At 50.8% G+C, this 22,848-nt stretch overlaps 1 protein-coding gene across 1 annotated transcript; it reads left to right on the top strand.

Annotated features, from left to right (window-relative positions):
* The first annotated feature begins 12,362 nt into the window (after nucleotides 1–12,362).
* LOC144274536 (zinc finger protein RFP-like) lies at nucleotides 12,363–21,602 on the top strand. Its single transcript, XM_077833414.1, has 7 exons — nucleotides 12,363–12,809; nucleotides 14,429–14,524; nucleotides 16,471–16,701; nucleotides 17,029–17,051; nucleotides 17,760–17,875; nucleotides 19,810–19,854; nucleotides 20,999–21,602. Exons 1-7 carry the CDS (start codon nucleotides 12,393–12,395, stop codon nucleotides 21,511–21,513), a joined length of 1,443 nt encoding a protein of 480 aa, XP_077689540.1. The 5' UTR covers nucleotides 12,363–12,392; the 3' UTR covers nucleotides 21,514–21,602.
* The last annotated feature ends 1,246 nt before the right edge of the window (nucleotides 21,603–22,848 follow it).

The raw sequence follows: 22,848 nt of genomic DNA, 5'->3' as shown, positions 1-22,848 counted from the left end.
GCGCTGTCGTGGGAGCGCTCCCGCAGCAGCGCTTTGCAGTGCGAGTGTGGTCGCACGCAAGCCCAGGGAGAGAGCTCTCCCAGCGCTCCTGGTAATCCGCCTCCACGAGGGGATGAGCGCCGGGAGCATGGCTCCCAGTGCTGGGTGCCTGTCTATACTAGCGCTTTAACGCGCTCAGACTTGCTGTGCTCAGGGGGGTGAATTTTCACACCCCTGAGACAGCAAGTTAGAGCGCTATAAAGTGTAAGTGGAGACAAATCCAAAGCTAGCCAGTGGGAGAGGCGACAAGGGAGGGGTGTCCTAAGCCCTGCCCCCTCTCACAGACAGGTGCCTAAAACAGGGCTGCAGGGGGCCTCTATGTCTGCTTAGCCACCCACAGACGGGAACCCACCACTTGACGTCAGGTGGCTCAAGCGCCGAAGGGCTTGGCTACACTTGCAGATGTAGAGCACTTGGAGTTAAACCAGCCCTCGGAGAGCGCAGGAGGGAAAGCGCTGCAGTCTGCCCACACTGACAGCTGCCAGCGCACTGGCGAGGCCATGTTTGGGGCACTTGCAGCGGCATTGGGAGCGGTGCATTATGGGCAGCTATCCCACAGAGCACCTCTTCCCATTCTGGCGCTGTGGCTTGTGGGAACGGGGCGGGGGGGCAGTCTGGGTCCTGTCCCAATGCCCCGTGATGCATCAGTTTGCATCCCAGCAATCCCAGTGCTTCCGTCCACATTTGGCGCCATCTTTCAATGTTTTTTGTACTGCGCACTGTGTCTTCCCTTTTGGTCTGCGGGAATGGAGCCCGAACTGCTGGGGAATATGCTGACGAGTCTCACCAGCACGTCATGTTTGGCAGTTGAGTTACTCCTTAAGATCCAAACGGACAGTGAGGAGTCTTGACTCGAGTAACGCATACGACACGAGATTGCTTGTGACATTCACGGACGTGCTCACCCCCGTGGAACGCCGCTTTTGGGCTCGGGAAAGAAGCACTGAGTGGTGGGAATCACATCGTCATGCAAGTCTGGGATGATGAGCAGTGGCTGCAGAACTTCTGGATGAGAAAAGCCACTTTCATGGGACTTTGCCGGCACCCAGTGCCAGAGGCGAACAACAGCAGGGGTCGTTACCCGGTGTGCGTCATCCAATAATCACAACGAGGTGGAGAAGCAGAATAGTTTATTTGTAGCTGCAAACAAGGTACAGGGAGAATAGAATCTCAAATCCTGCACATCAGAGCAGGTTATTACACACACTTTTATATTTCTTAATGCTACTGCACTACACATCAGCCAATCAAAACTTTGCACAAATACTCTGCCTTTTTTATATGGGTTACAACAATGTTTATTTCCTGCAACCTCTAACAAGCATTCCTAGCAACTTAAACAATCAGCACATTCTGTCTGGCCTTGTAGCTCTCTCTCCTGTTATCTTTGACTTGGCGTCAGGAAACCTTACACTATAAGGCATTATCTACAACTGTAACATTGTTTTAAGAGCAAAAGAGCTTACTCAAACCAGCCAGGCCTGAATTCTATTAAGGGGGTTGAGAAGAAGCCCTTAGGCCTTCAGCAGGGAGACTTCCTCGACCCTTATGGCCTTCCATCCCCTCAACTTAACTAGTGGCCATGCCCTGGGGTCTCCAACAGGACTGTGTGAGGAGCTCACCCCCACCCTGCGGCGCAAAGAGATGAGATTGAGCACTGCCCTGACGGTGGAAAAGCAGGTGGCTATTGCAATCTGGAAGCTGGCAACTCCAGACAGATACCGATTGGTCGCTAACCAGTTTGGAGTGGGAAAGTCGACCGTTGGAATCGTGTTGATGCAAGTTTGCAGGGCCATTGATCACATCCTGCTCAGAAGAACCGTGACTCTGGGTAACATGCATGAGATTGTGGTTGGCTTTGCAAAAATGGGTTTCCCTAACAGTGGAGGGGCGATAGGTGGGACACATACTCCAATTCTGGCACCAGCCCACCTAGCCTCCAAGTACATTAATCAGAAGGGGTATTTCTCTGTGGTTCTCCAAGCGCCTCTGGATCACTGTCGGCGTTTCATTGACATTAACGCAGCCTAGCTCGGAAAGGTGCATGACACACGCATCTTTTGGAACACTGGCCTATTCAGGAAGCTGCAAGCGGGGACTTTTTTCCCAGACCAGAAGATCACCGTAGGGGAAGTCGAAATGCCCATTGCGATCCTTGGAGACCCCGCTTACCCGTTAATGCCGTGGCTCATGAAACCCTACACAGGGAGCCTTGACAGCAACAAGGAGAGCTTCAACAACAGGCTGAGCCAGTGCAGAATGACTGTGGAGTGTGCTTTTGGCCATTTAAAGGGCCGCTGGCACTCTCTGTATGGGAAGCTGGACCTGGCCAATGACAGCATCCCCGTAGTTATATCTGCGTGCTGTACCCTCCATAACATTTGTAAAGGGAAGGGTGAAAGATTTACTCAGGCATGGACCTCAGAGCTTCAACACCTGGAGGCTGAATTTGAACAGCCAGAGAGCAGGGCTATTTGAGGGGCCCAGCGCAGGGCTGAAAGGATTAGGGATGCCTTGAGGGAGCAATCTGAGGCTGAAAGCCACCAGTTTGGTGCCCTGTACGGGAGTGAAGTGCAGTGGTTCCAATGTTAGTAGGAATCTGTGTTTGCTACACTGACTTGCAGTGCTTATTGAGTTCCTGGGCTAAGGTATCTTTTACTTTATGGAATAGTAAAGAATGTTTTCAAAGCCAAAAAATCCATTTATTGAAAAGAAAATTCATTTATTGAAAATAAACACACCTGCTTGGGAAACAGAAAGGGCAAGGGGGTGGGGTGGGGAACGGTACAATCACAGATTTGCATATGTCCTGTCTGGAGTGCTGTGCAATGAGGGCTGCACTTCTGGCCGGCTGAAATGCCTGGTGATGGGGGTTGAGTGCAGAGGGTCGGGGTCGTAGTTTTCAGGGCTGGGTGATGAAGCTACAGGTGTTGGAGGCAGCTGGTGGCAGTAAGAACCCGGATGTTGGGGAAAGTGGGTTGGAGGTGACATGGGGGCACAAGGGAGAGAGTTTTGGGACAAGGGCTGCAGGGGGCGGGGACGGGCACAGTAGTGCTCCGCCTTCATGGCTACAAGCGCCTGGATAGAGTCTGCTTGGTGCTCCGTTGTGCTTATCAGCTGATCCGTGCTTTGCTGCCGGAGCACCGCGCTTTTGTGCCAGCCCTCCTCGTTCTGCTGGCGGATCCTTCTTTCACTCTCCCGCCAATCCTACACTTTTTGATTCTCATTACTTGAATGCTGCATTACTTCATGCAACATGTCTTCCTTGCTTCTACGTGGCCTCTTTCTGGTTCTTTGGAGGCTTTTGGCCAGTGATAACATGGACGGCTGAGATCTCAAGGTTGCATCAGTAAAGGCAAAATGCAACACTTAACAGAGGCAGCATTGTTCACACCAGACAGAGCAATGATTCCCCCGTACTTAAGGGCAAGCACAGTCTACACAATAGCATGCATGCAGCCGTAATCCTCCTCACCCCAAGAGCCCGCACCGAATAACTTCCTTCCCAAAATAAAAGCCGCTTATCGGGAACCTCCTCTGGTGTTTGTCCTTTCCCATGGCCGCCGTGACTGGCTACCTTCCTCCTGGCTTGAGAACTGCTCCTGGCTGCATGCATCTCTGGATTCTGGGGTGTCTCCCTCCTCCTCAGCATCCTCGCTCCCGCCTTCCTCCTCCTCCCCCTGCCTGATTGAACTTGGCTCTGAAGTGTCCACGGTGGTCCTGGGAGTGGAGGTGGGGTCACCCCCAAGTATCGCGTCCAGCTCTTTGTACAAACGGCAGGTCTTGGGGGCAGCTGTTTGCCTCGTGGGCTTTGCGGTAGGCATTCCGCAGCACCTTCATTTTAACCCTGCACTGCAGTGCGTCCCGATCATGGCCCATTTCCATCATGGCCTTTGATATCTGCCCGAAGGTATCGTAATTCCTACGGCTGGAGCGGAGCTGGGACTGGACAGCTTCCTCCCCCCAAACACTGATGAGGTCCAGCACCTCGCCATTGCTCCATACTGGGGATCGCCTGGCGCGTGGAGGCATGGTCCCCTGGAAAGATTCGCTGAGAGCACTCCACGCCTGGCTGAGCAAACAGGACGGGGATTTTCAAAATTCCCAGAGAATTTAAAGGGCGGGTCTGAGGGTTGGTCACCTGGGGCAGAGCGCTCTACGTGCCTTGCCAGTGTGGACGGGTAGTGAGCTAGTGCGCCCGGGGCTCCTTTATTGCACTGTAACTCGCAAGTGTAGCCAAGGCCTAAGACAGCAGCAGGGGAGAGGTGTTTGAACGATGGCTGCAAATCTCAAGCTGCGCAGAGACCAGCAAAAGGGCAGCACTTCACTCCACTGAGCTGCAACGTCTAGTAACCACGTTGTTAAACTGCTGCAACGCTGGACCCGGGTAACTAGCTGCAGCCGCAGCAGCATCTCTGCACAGCACGGCTTCCCCGCCACAGCTGAATTCCCTCTCCGTGTCCCCGATGGCGGCTTCCCAGACTGCCCCAGGCCTCCTCCGTCTGTCCCCACATCCCCTCCTGCAGCCGCAATGGGCGAGTGGCCTGAGAGGTCTCTGTTTATCCCACACCATGTACCATAGACGTGCGCATTACATTTCATTAGCATGTGCACCCAGGGGATTATTTTTTTAAGGCGAACATTGAGCACACAATTTTCCACACTGAAAAAAAACGGTAACCTAGTTAATAATAATTAATACTACTAATAATAATAAATGGAGTACTTGTGGCACCTTAGAGACTAACCAATTTATTTGAGCATGAGCTTTCGTGAGCTATAGCTCACTTCATCAGATGCATACTGTGGAAACTGCAGCAGACTTTATATATACACAGAGAATATGAAACAATACCTCCTCCCACCCCACTGTCCTGCTGGTAATAGCTTATCTAAAGTAATCGTCAGGTTAGGCCATTTCCAGCACAAATCCAGGTTTTCTCACCCTCCACTCCCCCACACAAATTCACTCTCCTGCTGGTGATAGCCCATCCAAAGTGACAACTCTTTACACAATGTGCATGATAATGAAGTTAGGCCATTTCCTGCACAAATCCAGGTTCTCTCACTCCCTCACCCCCCTCCAAAAACCCACCCCCATACATACACAGACTCACTCTCCTGCTGGTAATAGCTCGTCCAAACTGACCACTCTCCAAGTTTAAATCCAAGTTAAACCAGAACATCTGGGGGGGGGGGTTAGGAAAAAACAAGAGGAAATAGGCTACCTTGCATAATGACTTAGCCACTCCCAGTCTCTATTTAAGCCTAAATTAATAGTATCCAATTTGCAAATGAATTCCAATTCAGCAGTTTCTCGCTGGAGTCTGGATTTGAAGTTTTTTTGTTTTAAGATAGCGACCTTCATGTCTGTGATTGCGTGACCAGAGAGATTGAAGTGTTCTCCGACTGGTTTATGAATGTTATAATTCTTGACATCTGATTTGTGTCCATTTATTCTTTTACGTAGAGACTGTCCAGTTTGACCAATGTACATGGCAGAGGGGCATTGCTGGCACATGATGGCATAAATCACATTGGTGGATGTGCAGGTGAACGAGCCTCTGATAGTGTGGCTGATGTTATTAGGCCCTGTGATGGTGTCCCCTGAATAGATATGTGGGCACAATTGGCAACGGGCTTTGTTGCAAGGATAAGTTCCTGGGTTAGTGGTTCTGTTGTGTGGTATGTGGTTGTTGGTGAGTATTTGCTTCAGGTTGCGGGGCTGTCTGTAGGCAAGGACTGGCCTGTCTCCCAAGATTTGTGAGAGTGTTGGGTCATCCTTTAGGATAGGTTGTAGATCCTTAATAATGCGTTGGAGGGGTTTTAGTTGGGGGCTGAAGGTGACGGCTAGTGGCGTTCTGTTATTTTCTTTGTTAGGCCTGTCCTGTAGTAGGTAACTTCTGGGAACTCTTCTGGCTCTATCAATCTGTTTCTTTACTTCCGCAGGTGGGTACTGTAGTTGTAAGAAAGCTTGACAGAGATCTTGTAGGTGTTTGTCTCTGTCTGAGGGGTTGGAGCAAATACGGTTGTATCGCAGAGCTTGGCTGTAGACGATGGATCGTGTGGTGTGGTCAGGGTGAAAGCTGGAGGCATGCAGGTAGGAATAGCGGTCAGTAGGTTTCCGGTATAGGGTGGTGTTTATGTGACCATTGTTTATTAGCACTGTAGTGTCCAGGAAGTGGATCTCTTGTGTGGACTGGACCAGGCTGAGGTTGATGGTGGGATGGAAATTGTTGAAATCATGGTGGAATTCCTCAAGGGCTTCTTTTCCATGGGTCCAGATGATGAAGATGTCATCAATATAGCGCAAGTAGAGTAGGGGCTTTAGGGGACGAGAGCTGAGGAAGCGTTGTTCTAAATCAGCCATAAAGATGTTGGCATACTGTGGGGCCATGCGGGTACCCATAGCAGTGCCGCTGATCTGAAGGTATACATTGTCCCCAAATGTGAAATAGTTATGGGTAAGGACAAAGTCACAAAGTTCAGCCACCAGGTTAGCCGTGACATTATCGGGGATAGTGTTCCTGACGGCTTGTAGTCCATCTTTGTGTGGAATGTTGGTGTAGAGGGCTTCTACATCCATAGTGGCCAGGATGGTGTTATCAGGAAGATCACCGATGGATTGAAGTTTCCTCAGGAAGTCAGTGGTGTCTCGAAGGTAGCTGGGAGTGCTGGTAGCGTAGGGCCTGAGGAGGGAGTCTACATAGCCAGACAATCCTGCTGTCAGGGTGCCAATGCCTGAAATGATGGGGCGCCCAGGAGTTCCAGGTTTATGGATCTTGGGTAGTAGATAGAATATCCCAGGTCGGGGTTCCAGGGGTGTGTCTGTGCGGATTTGATCTTGTGCTTTTTCAGGAAGTTTCTTGAGCATATGCTGTAGTTGCTTTTGGTAACTCTCAGTGGGATCATAGGGTAATGGCTTGTAGAAACTCGTGTTGGAGAGCTGCCGAGCAGCCTCTTGTTCATATTCCGACCTATTCATGATGACAACAGCACCTCCTTTGTCAGCCTTTTTGATCATGATGTCAGAGTTGTTTCTGAGGCTGTGGATGGCATTGCGTTCCGCATGGCTGAGGTTATGGGGCAAGTGATGCTGCTTTTCCACAATTTCAGCCCGTGCACGTCGGCGGAAGCACTCTATGTAGAAGTCCAGTCTGCTGTTTCGACCTTCAGGAGGAGTCCACCTAGAATCCTTCTTTCTGTAGTGTTGGTAGGGAGACCTCTGTGGATTAGTATGTTGTTCAGAGGTATTTTGGAAATATTCCTTGAGTCGGAGACGTCGAAAATAGGATTCTAGGTCACCACAGAACTGTATCATGTTCATGGGGGTGGAGGGGCAGAAGGAGAGGCCCCGAGATAGAACAGCTGCTTCTGCTGGGCTGAGAGTATAGTTGGATAGGTTAACAATATTGCTAGGTGGGTTGAGGGAAACATTGCTGTGGCCCCTTGTAGCATGTAGTAGTTTAGAAAGTTTAGTGTCCTTTTTCTTTTGTAGAGAAGCAAAGTGTGCGTTGTAAATGGCTTGTCTAGTTTTAGTAAAATCCAGCCACGAGGAAGTTTGTGTGGAAGGTTGGTTTTTTATGAGAGTATCCATTTTTGAGAGCTCATTCTTAATCTTTCCCTGTTTGCTGTAGAGGATGTTGATCAGGTGGTTCCGCAGTTTCTTTGAGAGCGTGTGGCACAAGCTGTCAGCATAGTCTGTGTGGTATGTAGATTGTAATGGATTTTTTACCTTCAGTCCTTTTGGTACGATGTCCATCTGTTTGCATTTGGAAAGGAAGATGATGTCTGTCTGTATCTGTGCAAGTTTTTTCATGCAGTTGATAGATTTCCACTCCATACGGCTAAATGCAGTGCCTTGCATAGTGACAGGTTTCAGAGTAACAGCCGTGTTAGTCTGTATTCGCAAAAAGAAATGGAGTACTTGTGGCACCTTAGAGACTAACCAATTTATTTGAGCATGAGCTTTCGTGAGCTATAGCTCACTTCATCAGATGCATACTGTGGAAACTGCAGCAGACTTTATATATACACAGAGAATATGAAACAATACCTCCTCCCACCCCACTGTCCTGCTGGTAATAGCTTATCTAAAGTAATCGTCAGGTTAGGCCATTTCCAGCACAAATCCAGGTTTTCTCACCCTCCACCCCCCCACACAAATTCACTCTCCTGCTGGTGATAGCCCATCCAAAGTGACAACTCTTTACACAATGTGCATGATAATGAAGTTAGGCCATTTCCAGCACAAATCCAGGTTCTCTCACTCCCTCACCCCCCTCCAAAAACCCACCCCCATACATACACAGACTCACTCTCCTGCTGGTAATAGCTCGGAGAGAGTGGTCAGTTTGGACGAGCTATTAACAGCAGGAGAGTGAGTCTGTGTATGTATGGGGGTGGGTTTTTGGAGGGGGGTGAGGGAGTGAGAGAACCTGGATTTGTGCAGGAAATGGCCTAACTTCATTATCATGCACATTGTGTAAAGAGTTGTCACTTTGGATGGGCTATCACCAGCAGGAGAGTGAATTTGTGTGGGGGGGTGGAGGGTGAGAAAACCTGGATTTGTGCTGGAAATGGCCTAACCTGACAATTACTTTAGATAAGCTATTACCAGCAGGACAGTGGGGTGGGAGGAGGTATTGTTTCATATTCTCTGTGTATATATAAAGTCTGCTGCAGTTTCCACAGTATGCATCTGATGAAGTGAGCTATAGCTCACGAAAGCTCATGCTCAAATAAATTGGTTAGTCTCTAAGGTGCCACAAGTACTCCATTTCTTTTTGCGAATACAGACTAACACGGCTGTTACTCTGAAATAATAATAATAAAATCAACTCATAGAATTAATGAAAAATGTGTGTATCCTGTATAGGAGATTACCATATGAGAAATGAAAATGAGCTTGCTTTGGGATTTTACAAGGCACTTATATCATTTAAACACATTTGGTACCCTGAGTCATGATAACACTTCTTGCAAATCACATAAATAGGGATCTCATGGTCCCCTTCCTTCACCCCATTGCAAAGGCGCAGGTGTAATTGCTGGCTGCCCTAGGGCTGCAGAACACTCTACGGGCAAAACATATGGAAAGAAGAGGATCAATTTATATAGAGGGCTGAAGGGGGACTCCCACAGTGCATTCATTAACACTTAAGAAATACATCAAAATTAAATACATTACAGAGATAAGAACCTGTAATGACAACTTTGCTTCATGAGAAACTCCAGAGAAAGAAGACCCAGAGGGACAGGTTTCAGAGTAGCAGCCGTGTTAGTCTGTATCCGCAAAAAGAAAAGGAGGACTTGTGAGACCTTAGAGACTAACCAATTTATTTGAGCATGAGCTTTCCTGAGCTACAGCTCACTTCGTCGGATGCAGACAGTGGAAAATACAGTGGGGAGATTTTATATACACAGAGAACATGAAACAATGGGTGTTACCATACAGACTGTAACAAGAGTGATCAGGAAAGGTGAGCTATTACCAGCAAGAGAGCGGGGGAGGGAGGACCTTCTGTAGTGATAATCAAGGTGGGCCATTTCCAGCAGTTGACAAGAACAGTAGGGGGGAAATGAACAAGGGGGAAATAGTTTGACTTTGTGTAATGACACATCCACTCCCAGTCTTTATTCAAGCCGAAGTTTGAGGGAGTAATGGTAGGGGGAATCCCAGGGAGACCAAAGGGGCTGGTAGAGGGAGCAGACAGAGAACAAGGGTAGAGGCAGAGTGGCTCCAGAGTTGGCCCAGTCTTCTGCATCTCCGCTGTGGGTGGAGACAATGATCTCTATCACTGGAAGAGGGAACAACAGAAAGGAATGCCCAGAAGAAGGAATGACTTGAGGACAATTTCCTGAGGGACCCATCCCCTTGCAGAGCTTTTCTAGCTCTGACATTTACATTGCTACATGCTGTGGCCCACAGAAATAAAAATCTGCACATCTTCCATGTGTTTTTGGACCAATGGAAAAAACCAGGTACAATTCAAGTGACTTTTAAAATTCCCTCGGAAACTGAGTTAACAAAATAAATGAGCGTATGAATAACCAGAAAATATACTTCTCAAGTGAAAAACGATGACTGGACTTCTTTGCAAAGACATTGCAAGTGGAGGCACGGCCGGGCAGGTCTGCAGCTGCCAGCAGGTCCCCTGCCCCAGCTGCAGCTCCCTTTGGCCTTGGTGGCTGACAGTCTGGGAGCCTCCTGGCCAATGAGCTGGGGGCGGGAGGGGGAAGGCAAAGGGGAAGATTGTAGGGAGCAGGGGAGGCAGGGGGGAGGGGAGCTGTTTCTGGAGGCACAAAGGGGAGGGTCTCTGGAGAGGGGTGACGGGGGCACAGGGGCTGGTGGGGATCTTCCAGGGGGGCAGAGAATTGTGTGGGTCTCTGTGGGGTGGGGGGTGGGAGTGATGGACCGAGCCAGCTGCAGCCTGGGTCTGGTCTGTGGGGGAAGGGAGCATTGCTATAGTCCCCCACCCCCTCCCCAGGAAGCCCCCTCTGTACTGTGTATTTTATGCCAGCCCTGGGGTGCCCATCGCTGCTCCTTTCTCCTGCCCCCGGCTCCATTTCTTTGTCTGCCCCCACAATTCCCCCTCCCCCCCGCATCTGTGTCTGACAGTGACAGACTCCTGCTGCTCTCTCTGCCTGCAGCTCCCTCCCCCTCCCTGCTGGAGAGGGTGGTCAGGCAGCTCTGGCACCCCCCCACCCACCCCAGCTGGGAACCGGGTCAGCTCTGGGAGGGGGGACGGAGGCAGCGTGCAGAGCTGCCCTGCCTCCGCTGAGACTCTCCGCAGGGACGCTGGGGAGGGGAGAGCCACCCCTGAGGTGAGAGCGCCGTGCCCCGCCCTGCCCCACCCCACGTTGCCGAACCGTGGAGCATGGGCACCGCAGGCCATCTGACCGCCTGTGTATCCAACCCACCCTGCTCCCTGTCCCCTGGCTGCCCCCGCCCCTTATCCAACCCACCGGCCCCCCAACCATGAGGCTCCGAGCAGCATTTGGCTCAGGGCGGAGCCAAACATGCTGCCCCGCGGGAGCACGCAGCCCCCCCCCCGAGCTCTGCCCGGCATTGGGCACACCGGGCACACCCCATGTGCACGCCTATGCCATGTACCCTGCAGGCCCCTAGTGAGAGCTCCCCTCACACCGGCTCCCCTCGGCCATTGGGCCCCGGCCCTCACCTGGGGGACGGGAGCTTGGTCTCCCTGCAGTCCCTGGTCTCTCTGCTGGGACGGACAAACAGGGAGAAAATGGTTGCAGGCCTTGCTGGGTCTGGTTGTGTTACACTCAGGGCCACCTGCCCCCCTAGGGCCCAGGCTGAGATCCCAGCACATTCCACAGGCCCCTGAGCCGCCAGCAGATGGACTCTCAGCCTCGGTCCCTGTGGTGGTGGGGGAGGCACTGGGTCATTGCCCTGGGGGAGCTGCTGGGGGAGGGAGGAGACTGACCTGCTCACAGACAATTTTAACAGTTCTAAAGCTTCAACTTTTTGAATCTCAGTGTCTAGTGTCATTGAATAGTTCTGGTCTGACCAAAGTATTGTCTGATCCCCCCATAATTTCCCACAACTGTGAAAATTTTAATTGCAATGAAATGCTTAAAACCCAGATTGTTGTGCAACTGTGAAAGTTTAAATCAATAAATATAAAAATTGCTTAAAATAAACATTATCTGTCAAACATTGAAAAAAAAACCCTCTGATCCCACTGAGGGTTACCAAAAGAAACTACCCCATTTGCTCAAAAAACTCCCTGAAAAAGCACAAGAACAAATCCACACAGACACTCCCCTGGAACCCCGATCTGGGGCATTCTATTTGCTACCCAAGATCCATAAACCTGGAAATCCTGGACGCCCCATCATCTCACGCATTGGCACCGTGACAGCAGGATTGTCTGGCTTTGTAGATTCCATCCTCAGGCCCTACACTACCAGCATGCCCAGCTATCTTCGAGTTTATTTAGTCTCTAAGGTGCCACAAGTACTCCGTTTCTTTTTGCGAATACAGACTAACATGGCTGCTACTCTGAAACCAAAATATTAAAAACATTTTTTTTGCCAAGCCTGACTATCACGCCTTAGACACACAGCTCCTGCTCCTCCAGGCTCATCCTCACAGGGGGATGCCTCAGTGACCCTCCACACCAGCAAAGGGCTGATTGCAGGACCGGAGACCCAGTGCCACAATTTTTCACTAAAGCCTCCAGGGGTGAAATTGGTTGGGTCCTTCCTGCTCAGCAAACAGAACGAGTCACTTTCAGGCAAGGAAACACCCCCTTGCTGCTGCAGGCGGGGCACAGTGTGAACTCAGGAAATTGAAACTTACCCTGTCCCACTGCCCAGAGGGAGCCATGGCTGCAGCGAGCCCGGTGGAAAGTCTCCAGGAGGAAGCAACATGTCCCGTCTGTCTGGAGTATTTCACAGACCCTGTCACTCTGGAGTGTGGGCACAATTTCTGCAGAGCCTGCATTGCCCAGTGCTGGGAGGGACCCGACACAGCCGCCTCCTGCCCTCAGTGCAGAGAAACTGTGCAACAGAGAAACCTCAGGCCCAACAGGCAGCTGGCAAATATCCTAGAAATCGCCAAGCGGCTGAGTTTCCAGGCAGCAAAGGGAGCAGGAGGGGGTGGGGTGTGTGGGGAACACCAGGAGACTCTGAAATTATTCTGTGAAGAGGATCAAACCCCCATCTGTGTGGTGTGCGACAGATCCCGGGCTCACCGCGCTCACAGGGTGGTTCCCATACAGGAGGCTGCCCAGGAGTACAAGGTAGGGAGTTGCTGTCCAGTCTAATGGGTAATAACTTGGGATGTTAATTACAGGTTAATGGTGTGACCCTGTCATTCAGCTGTGTGTAGCCTTCATTGCATGAAAGCTGATTGGGGGAGTTACAAGCTGTGGCTGGTATTACTGGTTGTATCACGGTGTTTATTGTTATTTGCATCCCCTAGAGACCCCAGATGAGATCTGACCTCGATTGTGGGGGCCTTGCACAAAACCCAGTGAGGTCCAATCCCTGCCCCGAGCCATTTACAGTCTAACTGGACAAGACAGACAAAGGGTGGGAGGGGAAACTGAGGCACAGTGAGGGGAAGTGACTTGTCCAAGGTGACTCAGCAGATCAGTGGCAGAGCTGGATATAAAAACCTGGTTTTTCAAGGCCCACTTCAGTGCTCTAACCACTAACTACTCTGCCCCTTTCAGCAGCACTGAGTAGTGATGAAGTGCAAAGAGTAGGAGGAAAAGACTCCTTGATAGAGGTACTAGGCCCGGCAGGGAGAGAAGGTTTCTCACTGCGATTCTGAACTCCTGTGCTGTTCCATGAGGGTTAAACTCAGATGCTGCCGGCCTGCACTAGAGGAGATCACTGGGATGAACATGGTGTGGGACCCGAGCACCTTCAGTCCACACCCACAAGGGCTCCAGTCAGTGCAGGTCCATGCCACATGCCACTGGGATCAGACTTATCTTCAGCAAAACTAACCCCTGGGCAGTGCGGACCAGTGCCACTCTGACCTGTTCTCGTGTGTTCATGGGCAAGGACCAGCCAACGTGGTTCCGTTCGTCCCACCAGGCAGCCCTTTGAAATCTGCCAGAATCCACCGCTTCTGGGGTCTTTGCTAGGGACTTTGGGGTAGCTACCCAGAGGCCATTGCCAAGGAAAGGGGCTAGGACAGCACTAGGGCAAACCCCAGCTGTTCCTAACACAAATCAACACATCTAATGGGGTTTGCCCTAGTCCTTAGATCAGTGCTGTCCAACCCATCCCATCCCCCGGGGTACAGGGCTGAAAGTCAATGGAGTTGGACTCCATTGAGCATCCCGGCCGACAGGGCTGCCCCCGGTGGCTTCTGGGATTGGTATCACTGTTTGTTAAATCGTCTCAAAAACAGCTTTATAGATTCACCACCATGGGACACCAGTTTTCCACTGGTTCGACTCAATGGAGAAAGTGGATGTAATAACTTCAAACAATCTGAATAGAAAACACGGCCAATTTCCATAAATAAGGTTTCATTTCCTTGGTGTCTCTGATGTCCTACCTCGAGAAAGACCCACTGTTGTACACAGTATTGTTGTTGGTCCCGGGATATTAGAAAGACAAGGTAGGTGAAGGAATTTCTGCTCATGGCCAGCTTCTGTAGTGAATGAAAAGCTTTCAAGCTTACACAGAGCTCTTCTTCAGGCCTGGGAAAGAGTATGTTCCCCAGAGCTGAGTTGTGTGTAACTCTTTTACCAACAGGAGCTGGGCCAGCAGAAGGTATTGCCTTACCCACCTAGTCAATCTCGGAAGACTGACTGTTGTGTAGAATTTTGGGTGGGAAAACACCTCATCCACCCCCCAGCAATCCTCAAAATAAACCCACCAAATCATTTCTGTTCGTCAGGAAAAAATACAAGCCCATTTGAAGACTCTGAGGGAAGAGAGAGAAAAGCTGCTGGGATTGAAAGTGGCTGGAGAGGAGAGAAGCCGGGAGTATCTGGTCGGTGCCTGTTGTTCTTCGCCTGCTGGGACACGGAGCTGGGAGGGATGGTTATTGGTAGATTTCTCTGTGGCCTTGTGTGTGTTTCTCCATGATCATGGGACACTCTGTGTGTGTGTGTGCGTGTGTGTGTGTGCGTGGGCGTGCGCATATCACAAATGTTCTCTCCCTGGAGAAGGACAACAGCGTCTTCTGCAGGATCTAAGATGCAGTTTAGTTAATGAGTTAATCACTACCCCTTGTGGCTTTCACAAAATTTCTCCCAAACCGCACTGACTATATCCCAGTAGACATGGAGACAGCCCTTGCAGAGAGATTGGGCCCTGTCAAGGTTCCTCCCCAACTTGAACTCTAGGGTACAGATGTGGGGACCTGCATGAAAAACCTCCTAAGCTTATCTTTACCAGCTTAGGTCAAAACTTCCCCAAGGTACAAAATATTCCACCCGTTGTCCTTGGATTGTCCGCTACCACCACCAAACTAATACTGGTTACTGGGGAAGAGCTGTTTGGACGCGTCTTTCCCCCCAAAATACTTCCCAAAACCTTGCACCCCACTTCCTGGACAAGGTTTGGTAAAAAGCCTCACCACTTTGCCTAGGTGACTACAGACCCAGACCCTTGCATCTTAAGAACAATGAACAATCCTCCCAACACTTGGACCCCCTCCCTTTCCTGGGAGATGTTGGATAAAAAGCCTCACCAATTTGCATAGGTGATCACAGACCCAAACCCTTGGATCTGAGAACAATGAAAAAGCATTCAGTTTTCTTACAAGAAGACTTTTAATAAAAATAGAAGTAAATAGAAATAAAGAAATCCCCCCTGTAAAATCAGGATGGTAGAGACCTTACAGGGTAATTAGATTCAAAACATAGAGAACCCCTCTAGGCAAAACCTTAAGTTACAAAAAAGATACACAGACAGAAATAGTTATTCTATTCAGCACAGTTCTTTTCTCAGCCATTTAAAGAAATCAATCTAACACATACCTAGCTAGATTACTTACTAAAAGTTCTAAGACTCCATTCCTGGTCTATCCCCGACAAAGACAGAATATAGACAGACACACAGACCCTTTGTTTCTCTCCCTCCTCCCAGCTTTTGAAAGTATCTTGTCTCCTCATTGGTCATTTTGGTCAGGTGCCAGCGAGGTTACCTTTAGCTTCTTAACCCTTTACAGGTGAGAGGAGCTTTCCCCTGGCCAGGAGGGATTTCAAAGGGGTTTACCCTTCCCTTTATATTTATGACATGCCCAAATGGGAAGCTGTAAGAAAATCCTCTCCTTTGTGATCACAGTGTAGAGTCAAGTGTCAGGATGTGAAGAATGGTGGGTTTGGAACCTCAGCCCACAGAGACTCTCATGACAACCCGACCGCTCTCCAGAGCCGGGGGGGAGGGGCTAGTGGAACTCTGGCCCACCAGCGGATCTGCCTACGAAGCTCCTGATTGGAGCAGACGTTCGGCTGCATGAATTACGCCAGCAGGAGTCACGGGAAGTTGTCCAAACAACTGAGTGAACTCCCGATCTGCTGCTAGACTGGACCCTGACTCTGGCTTGGCCCTGGTGTTGTTCCTGACTCAGGTTTGACCTGCAGTACTGCTGTCTGACTTTGGCTTGACCCTTCGCGTGGCTGCCTGACTCCGACACCAGTCCTGATCCCCCGTGTGACTCCAGACACTGATTCTGGCTCAGCCTTTGGCATGACTTCTGAGCTCGACTGTAGCCCCAACCCTTGGTCAGATCCTGACTTTGACTCCAGCTCTGACTTCGGCTGTAGTTCCTGACTTCTGACTGCAGCTCTGAGCACTAGGCCTGACGGCTCATGACCTGGTCTCTACACAGATGTGTTAGAGATTGTAAGGAAACTCTCTCTTGTAAGAGTGTATGAAAGGTCTTCACGCTCCATCCATGTTCCTGACCAGCCCTTTCCTTATTTCTTCTAGAAACAGACAGAAACCGAGAGGCAGAAGATTGTGTCTGAATTTCAGCAACTGCGGCAGCTCCTGGAGGAACAAGAGCGACTCCTGCTGGCCCAGCTGGAAAAGCTGGACAAGGAGATTGTGAAGATACAGAATGAAAATATCACCAAACTCTCAGAGGGGATTTCCCGTCTCAGTGAGCTGATCAGTGAGATGGAGGGGAAGTGTCAGAAGCCAGCAAGTGAATTCCTGCAGGTGAGACTGAGCTAGAAACATCCCAAATCCCAACACAGGGACAGGACAGCTCCTGAAGTACAGGCACCGGGGTCCAGCAGTCCGAGATCTCAGTGTAACTCAATGTGTGCATTGCTGAAATGTGAATGACTATTGTTCTTTGCAGACTCACAGACACATTGATATTAGAGATGGAAAAGCCCCACTAGCTCAGTGAAACCATGGCCCCGGGGCCAGGGCAGGGCTGATTTTCCCTGTATTTGCAAAACCCCTTTCCTGGAATCCCAAGTGTGTGTCAGGTGGTACTGAGATTTTTTTTAATCTCTCTCTCCTCTCTCTCCCCTCTAGGATGTCAGAAGCACCTTGAGTAGGTACGTGGCTCTCTCACTCCCACACATACTTGGCAATGCTGGGGAAGAGCATGGAGATGACGTTTGCACCGCATCTCCACAGCAACATGTGTGGGGATTTTGGAAAGAAATCTCTCAGATAAACTTAATCCTGAGATTCTCATCCTGGTACAGAAGAGTGTAGAATTCTCCGTTCAGTGGGAAAGACTGACCTCAAGTGTTTCGTTGAGATGTCACATCCCTGGGGGAGTGGCTGCCTCAGGATTGTGGGGATGGAATATGGGCCTGTCACTACTGGGGCCCTGGTTACCATTCAGCCCAAGGCAGCAGTGGTCAAAAGTCTTTCCCACCTGAGGACTGTTTGGAGAGCTGTGTGGAATGAGCTGGGGAGGGGGGAGTTGGTGTCTCAGTTTAGTTCCTAGTGGACAGATTTCTACAGCACTTTGGAACCTCCTGTCCCTCAGAACATGGAGGCCAAGGAGTGAATTGGCCATGGAGACTCAATTCCCCTTTTGTCCCCAGAGCTCATCTCACCAGACCAGAGTTGAAGAATATTAAGGAGTCCTGAGAAGGGAAGATTGTATGGCCATGGGCTGTGTTGCACCTGCTCTGAGGCTGGGAGAAGTTGAGGAATTCGAACTCCAGGCCCATTAGAGCAGCGACTCACTAGCCAGAACTTATCATGAATCACACAATAAAATATAATCACGTGAAATTGTTTCTCTCCAGGTGTGAGAAGGGGAAGTTCCAGCAGCCAGAGGAGATTTCTCCTGAACTGGAAGAGCAAGTCAGCGATTTCTCCCAGAAAACTATTGTGCTAATGGAGACTCTGAGGAAGTTCAAAGGTACCCAGAAGGGATGTGGGAATGGAAATTGGGCTGAGCCTCTGAGACTGTGGGAAGAGAATGGTGCTGGTCAATTGGTTCAGACTTAGATGATGCTTCTATTTAATTGTTGGGTGAGAAGGCCGGACACCTGGGTCCAAGACACTCAGGTTGATGAATTCAAACCTTTCTTTGCACCAGAAACATGCTTTTCGATTACAGTTACAAAGTAAGAAATGACTCATCGACTTTAAGGTCAGAAGGGACCATCATGATCCATCTACTCTGACCTCCTGCACATTGCAGGCCACAGAACCTCCCCACCCACTCCTGCAATTTACCCGTAAACTCTGGCTGAATTACTGAAGCCCTCATATAATGATTTAAAGACTTCAAGTTACAGAGAATCCACCTTTCTTCTAGTTTAACATCGGTAAATGATACGTGTCCCATATGGCAGAGGAAGAAAAAATAAACCCCAGAGTCTCTGGCAATTTGATTTGGTGGAAAATTCCTTCCCTATCCCAAATGTGGTGCTCACACACTACACATTCATGAACACATCATTGGCAGGGCTTCTTTTGTTCAAGCTATTTTCATGTTATTGTTCTCTTCTCTGATTGGTTTATTACCACTGATTATGCACACGCCACTTTCACCCTTGTCTCCACACAGTGGGTATTGGACTTTGTTAACTTCTCTTGTGGCAGGATGCACAGCCCCCCTCAGCCTAGCTCCAGCCCTTCAGTGCCTCCCCGCAGTGCACAGCCCCCTCAGCCTAGCTCCAGCCCCTCAGTGCTGACCCCTCCCCTCAGCCTAGCTTCCCAGGAGCAGCAGGGATAAGAGACAGTGGGAAGCCACTTCTGGGAGCCACCAGGGGTGAGTCCCGCCTCCCCCCAAAGAATTTGTTCCACCCTGGCCCCTGCTCACAACAGACCCCCGCCCACAGCCAGAGCTTGTCCCTTTGTCATGGTCAGGAGACAGAGGAGGTTCCCATCGACCCTAGCATCACCCGTGCCCGGAGAGGGGTGCCCTGGTCACAGTGAGGCGATGGGAAACCCTGCTCCACTGAGAGACCCCCCTCCTCTGCTTCCCACATCCTGTAACATGATGGGGGATCTCCCATGTAAGGGACACAGACAGGGAAGAGACATGGGGTAAGCGGTGTAGAGGTGGGACACACAGACACACACACACACAGACACTCATCCTCCCATCAGACATATTATTTAAACAAGAAAAATAAAAAAGTAGTGACAACAATACACTGAAATATGGTTTTAGGAGAAATATTTATTTCAATGCCCCCATCCCACAAAAAAATATTGACTGCGGCAGTGAGGGACATTCAAAAACACTCACCTGAGCTGAATTGATTCCTATTATTATTGTTTATTATTTATTAACGAGCTAGGTTATGGTTTTTTCAGTGTGGAAAATTGTGCGTTATTTTACGGGTTGAATGATGACTGAATGACATAACCCCCCGCCAATGTCCGCCACTCACTCTGGTAATTTTGTTAAGTGTCCGTCGCACAACATGATGCTGCCAACCCCTGGCCAAAGGGAAAAAGTGGGTAAAGTTAGTTTTCTGCCAAAGTCTTTGTATGATCTGGGTCTAGGTTATGACAAAAGGCCATGAGTGAATAAGACAAACCAACTGGAGTTTGAAGGGTGGGAGGGGATGAGGAGGGGAAAAGTAAATCCTTCTTACAGATTGTGTGTCCTGGGATGGTTGTCAGGCTGAAAGGATGTTGGTTCCATTGCTGGGAGATATCTGAATGAGAGAGGAAATAGATTTCAGTTAGTTTCTATTAAATGCCTGAGTGTGTCTCTGGGCCTCTCGATCTTTTTCTCTTTCATGATGAAAACACAGTTCTATGCGTTCAGAGTGGGGACACTGTTATAAATATGAAAGTCTGAAATCTTGTCTCTTTTCTCCTTTCCCCCGCCAGACTCTCTGCCGTCTGCACTGGAATCCCTAGGAGCACACAGACAGGGTGAGTTTGCAGCAGGAGACTGTCTTTAAATGAGAAAATTCCAGTGAAAACATCTTCATGAGATTGTAACGAAAGTTACCAACCAAATCACCAGTGGCTGTGGCATACACAGTCCTAAAAATAACCTGTTCACAGTGAGGAGATCCAGGGGCTCTGGAACATGGGGGACCAAAGGGCCAAGCTCACCCTCTTTTGAACATGGGCATAGTTTGGGGGCAGGGTGCCGTGTTGGCCCCCCACACTGCAAGCCTTGGGCAGGCGTGGAGCATCGCAGCATTGGCTGTGCTTCATGGAGGGGCGGCTGATCAACTGCGCCCTGTGTAGTGCAGCTTCTTCCTGGTGCTTGTCCCTCTCAGTGGCCCCACCCCTGCTCCTCTTCCCCCCGGACCCTCCACCTGCCCTGGGTGGTGCACGCCGGAGAGTGGACATGGGAAGGTGGAGGGTCAGGGGCTCTCCATAGTGGCCAAGGCTCCCAGCCTGGATAGGGTAAGGGCCTCGGCGGGAAGATGAAGAGTGGGGAGGGCCAGGGAGAGGGCAGGGCCACAGGTGTTGTGACCTCGTACCCCCCTCCCCAACTTCTGCCAAGGTGCCGGAACACCTGGGGAGATCCCAAGCTGACATCACACAAATAATCCTGACACCAACCTGAGTGCTGAGTTCATGCCCATGCTAATGAACAGAAACACTCTCCCTGAGCAGCACCCGAACAGAGCTCTCTGCCCTGAGGACTGACACATCCCTCTGCTTTACCCCGGTGCAGGGGGTCTCCCCATTGCTCTTCTCCAACATCCTGCCTTTCCTCTGGGCAGGGCTGGGCTCTCCCATTGGAGCTGCTTCCTGGATTGGGGCGATCCTTTCCCTCTGATGCTGCCAGCTCCTCCCTTCTCTCTGGGCTGGGGATGGGGCTACCTCACCCAATGCCACCTCCTACTCTCTGGTGTTAATCAGCTCTTCCCCAATGCTGCATCTTCCTCTCTGTTCCCAGCCCTGGGAGTGGAGACTGCATTAGGGAAGGGAAATTTCCTCTGGGCTTCAAAACTGGACCTGCTTCCTCTGCTCCCTCCCCACTAAAACATTTCTTGGTGTGTCTCTCCTGCTGGGAATGGAGCAGAATCAACAGAGGTCTCTGATTCTCTGTCCCCAGTGAATGTGACTCTGGATCCAGACACGGCTCATCCCATCCTTGTCCTGTCTGAGGGTGGGAAAAGTGTGAGACGGGGAGACACGCGGCAGCGACTGCCCAACACCCCTGAGAGATTTGACACTGAGCTCTGTGTGCTGGGCTGTGATGGATTCACCGCGGGGAGACATTGCTGGGAGGTGGAGGTGGGGGGTGGGGGATACTGGGCTGTGGGGGTGGCCAGAGAGTCTGTGGGGAGGAAGGGAGGGATCAGCTGTAGCCCTGAGGGGGGGATCTGGGCAGTGGAGTGGGACTGGGATCAGTTCTGGGCTCTCACCTCCCCTGTGACCCCCCTGCCCCGGCGCCGGGCCCCCAGCAGGATCCGGGTTTGTCTGGACTGTGGCCGGGGGCAGGTGACATTTATCGATGCTGGTGACGAGGCCCCGATCTTCACTTTCCCGCCGGGCTTCGTCCCTGGGGAGAGAATCCGCCCCTGGCTCGGGGTCGGGGGGGAATCCCGGCTCCGACTGCGTCCCTGAGACCCACAGCAGAGGGGGGAGAACCGGAAATCAGCCTCTCTAGCCTCACGGACCCCCGTCTCTATGACCTTGGAGGACTCCCATCGACCCAGCCCCTGGCCCCTCATCTTGATGGCCCCTGGAAGCTCCCCCCCTCCCTCCCTGCAGTCCCAGGCATGGGAGCAGGAGGGGGAGGAATCCCTGGGGCTGCAGGAGGGGCAGAGGAGCCCTGTGGGGCAGAGGTGGGGGCTGGGCAGGGACCCAGCACGAATCAATCAGGGGTTGGGGGGCTGGGGAGAAGCAGCAGCAGGGAGCGGTTTGTGCAGATCTGTGGGATTGGATCTCATGGGGTCTCCCAGCCACAGCTCCTGCCGCAGGGGCCCAAGTCACTTCAGGAGAACTGGTCGCACTGTCATGGTCCCACACACACGCGGGGGCGGTGGAGGGGATGGGTAGGGGGTGCCGATTGATGGAAAAACCATGATAGAACCTTAAAAAAATCATCATTGGGTCAGTCTCACGATTTTTTTAACCTCCTGAGGTTGGCAGCACTGGGGGAGGCAGGGACAGGGCAGGTTTAACCCGAGGGAATTAGAAGACGGAAGAAGGAAAATGTGAATGAAAATAAAACAAGAATAAAGGGAGAGTCCAGGAGAAATGGTGGAAAATATAAATGAGAAGAGTGACAGGAAATTATCCCTGACAGGGGAACCAGCCTGGGGGCAGCAAGAGGGGAAGGGATAAATTTGGGGCTGGAGGGGGGTGGGATGGAGCAGCCATGGGGGCTGATCTGTAACAGGGAGGGGAGGAGAGTGGGAGAAACACAGGAAAATAAACAGGGATCAGAAGTGAGGGTTAGAAAAATGAACAGAAAAGGAGAGTATGAAAGGAAAGGGAAGAGAGAGATTTATGACACATGACTGAAAGTGAGGCTGTAACTCTTCAATTCCCTATATTAATTCCTGGCCATTGGTGCTATTTTAGTGCCATTAAGAAAACTGTTCTCAGTAGCTGGGGATCTTCTTGCCATGCTGTGGTTATTAAGGCTCCTTCTCAGCTCTGTTTACTTACCACCTTTAGTAATTACTGTAAATTACTGTAAATAAAACATTCTACTTTATTGTCCCAGCTGCAGTTGTCGGGGGCAGTGCCGTGGGATTTGCTGCCTGACTTGGTTGTGTCCCCACAGCCCCCACAGGGAATATCTTGCCTCTAGGAGGAGAATTTTGTGTTTTACTGGGATGTGTCACTAACCAGCCTGTGCTCTGCCTCTGTCCTGTGCACGCCCGTGTCAATGAGGAATTGCTCAGCTGTGCTCTGCGGAGAGGTGACTGGTTGCACAGGGGACAATCCACG

Source organism: Eretmochelys imbricata, chromosome 14, assembly GCF_965152235.1.
Source record: "Eretmochelys imbricata isolate rEreImb1 chromosome 14, rEreImb1.hap1, whole genome shotgun sequence".
NCBI lineage: Eukaryota > Metazoa > Chordata > Testudines > Cheloniidae > Eretmochelys > Eretmochelys imbricata.
This window is presented reverse-complemented; position numbering and strand designations above follow the sequence as displayed.

What these genes read in the sequence shown, in the direction of transcription:
- LOC144274536 (XM_077833414.1), top strand. Translation starts at nt 12,393, where the DNA reads ATGGCTGCAGCGAGCCCGGTGGAAAGTCTCCAGGAGGAAGCAACATGT. An exon ending in AGAGAAGCCGGGAGTATCTG is followed by an intron (nt 14,525 to 16,470) that starts GTCGGTGCCTGT and finishes TATTTCTTCTAG; the next exon opens with AAACAGACAGAAACCGAGAG. An exon ending in CCTAGGAGCACACAGACAGG is followed by an intron (nt 19,855 to 20,998) that starts GTGAGTTTGCAG and finishes CTCTGTCCCCAG; the next exon opens with TGAATGTGACTCTGGATCCA.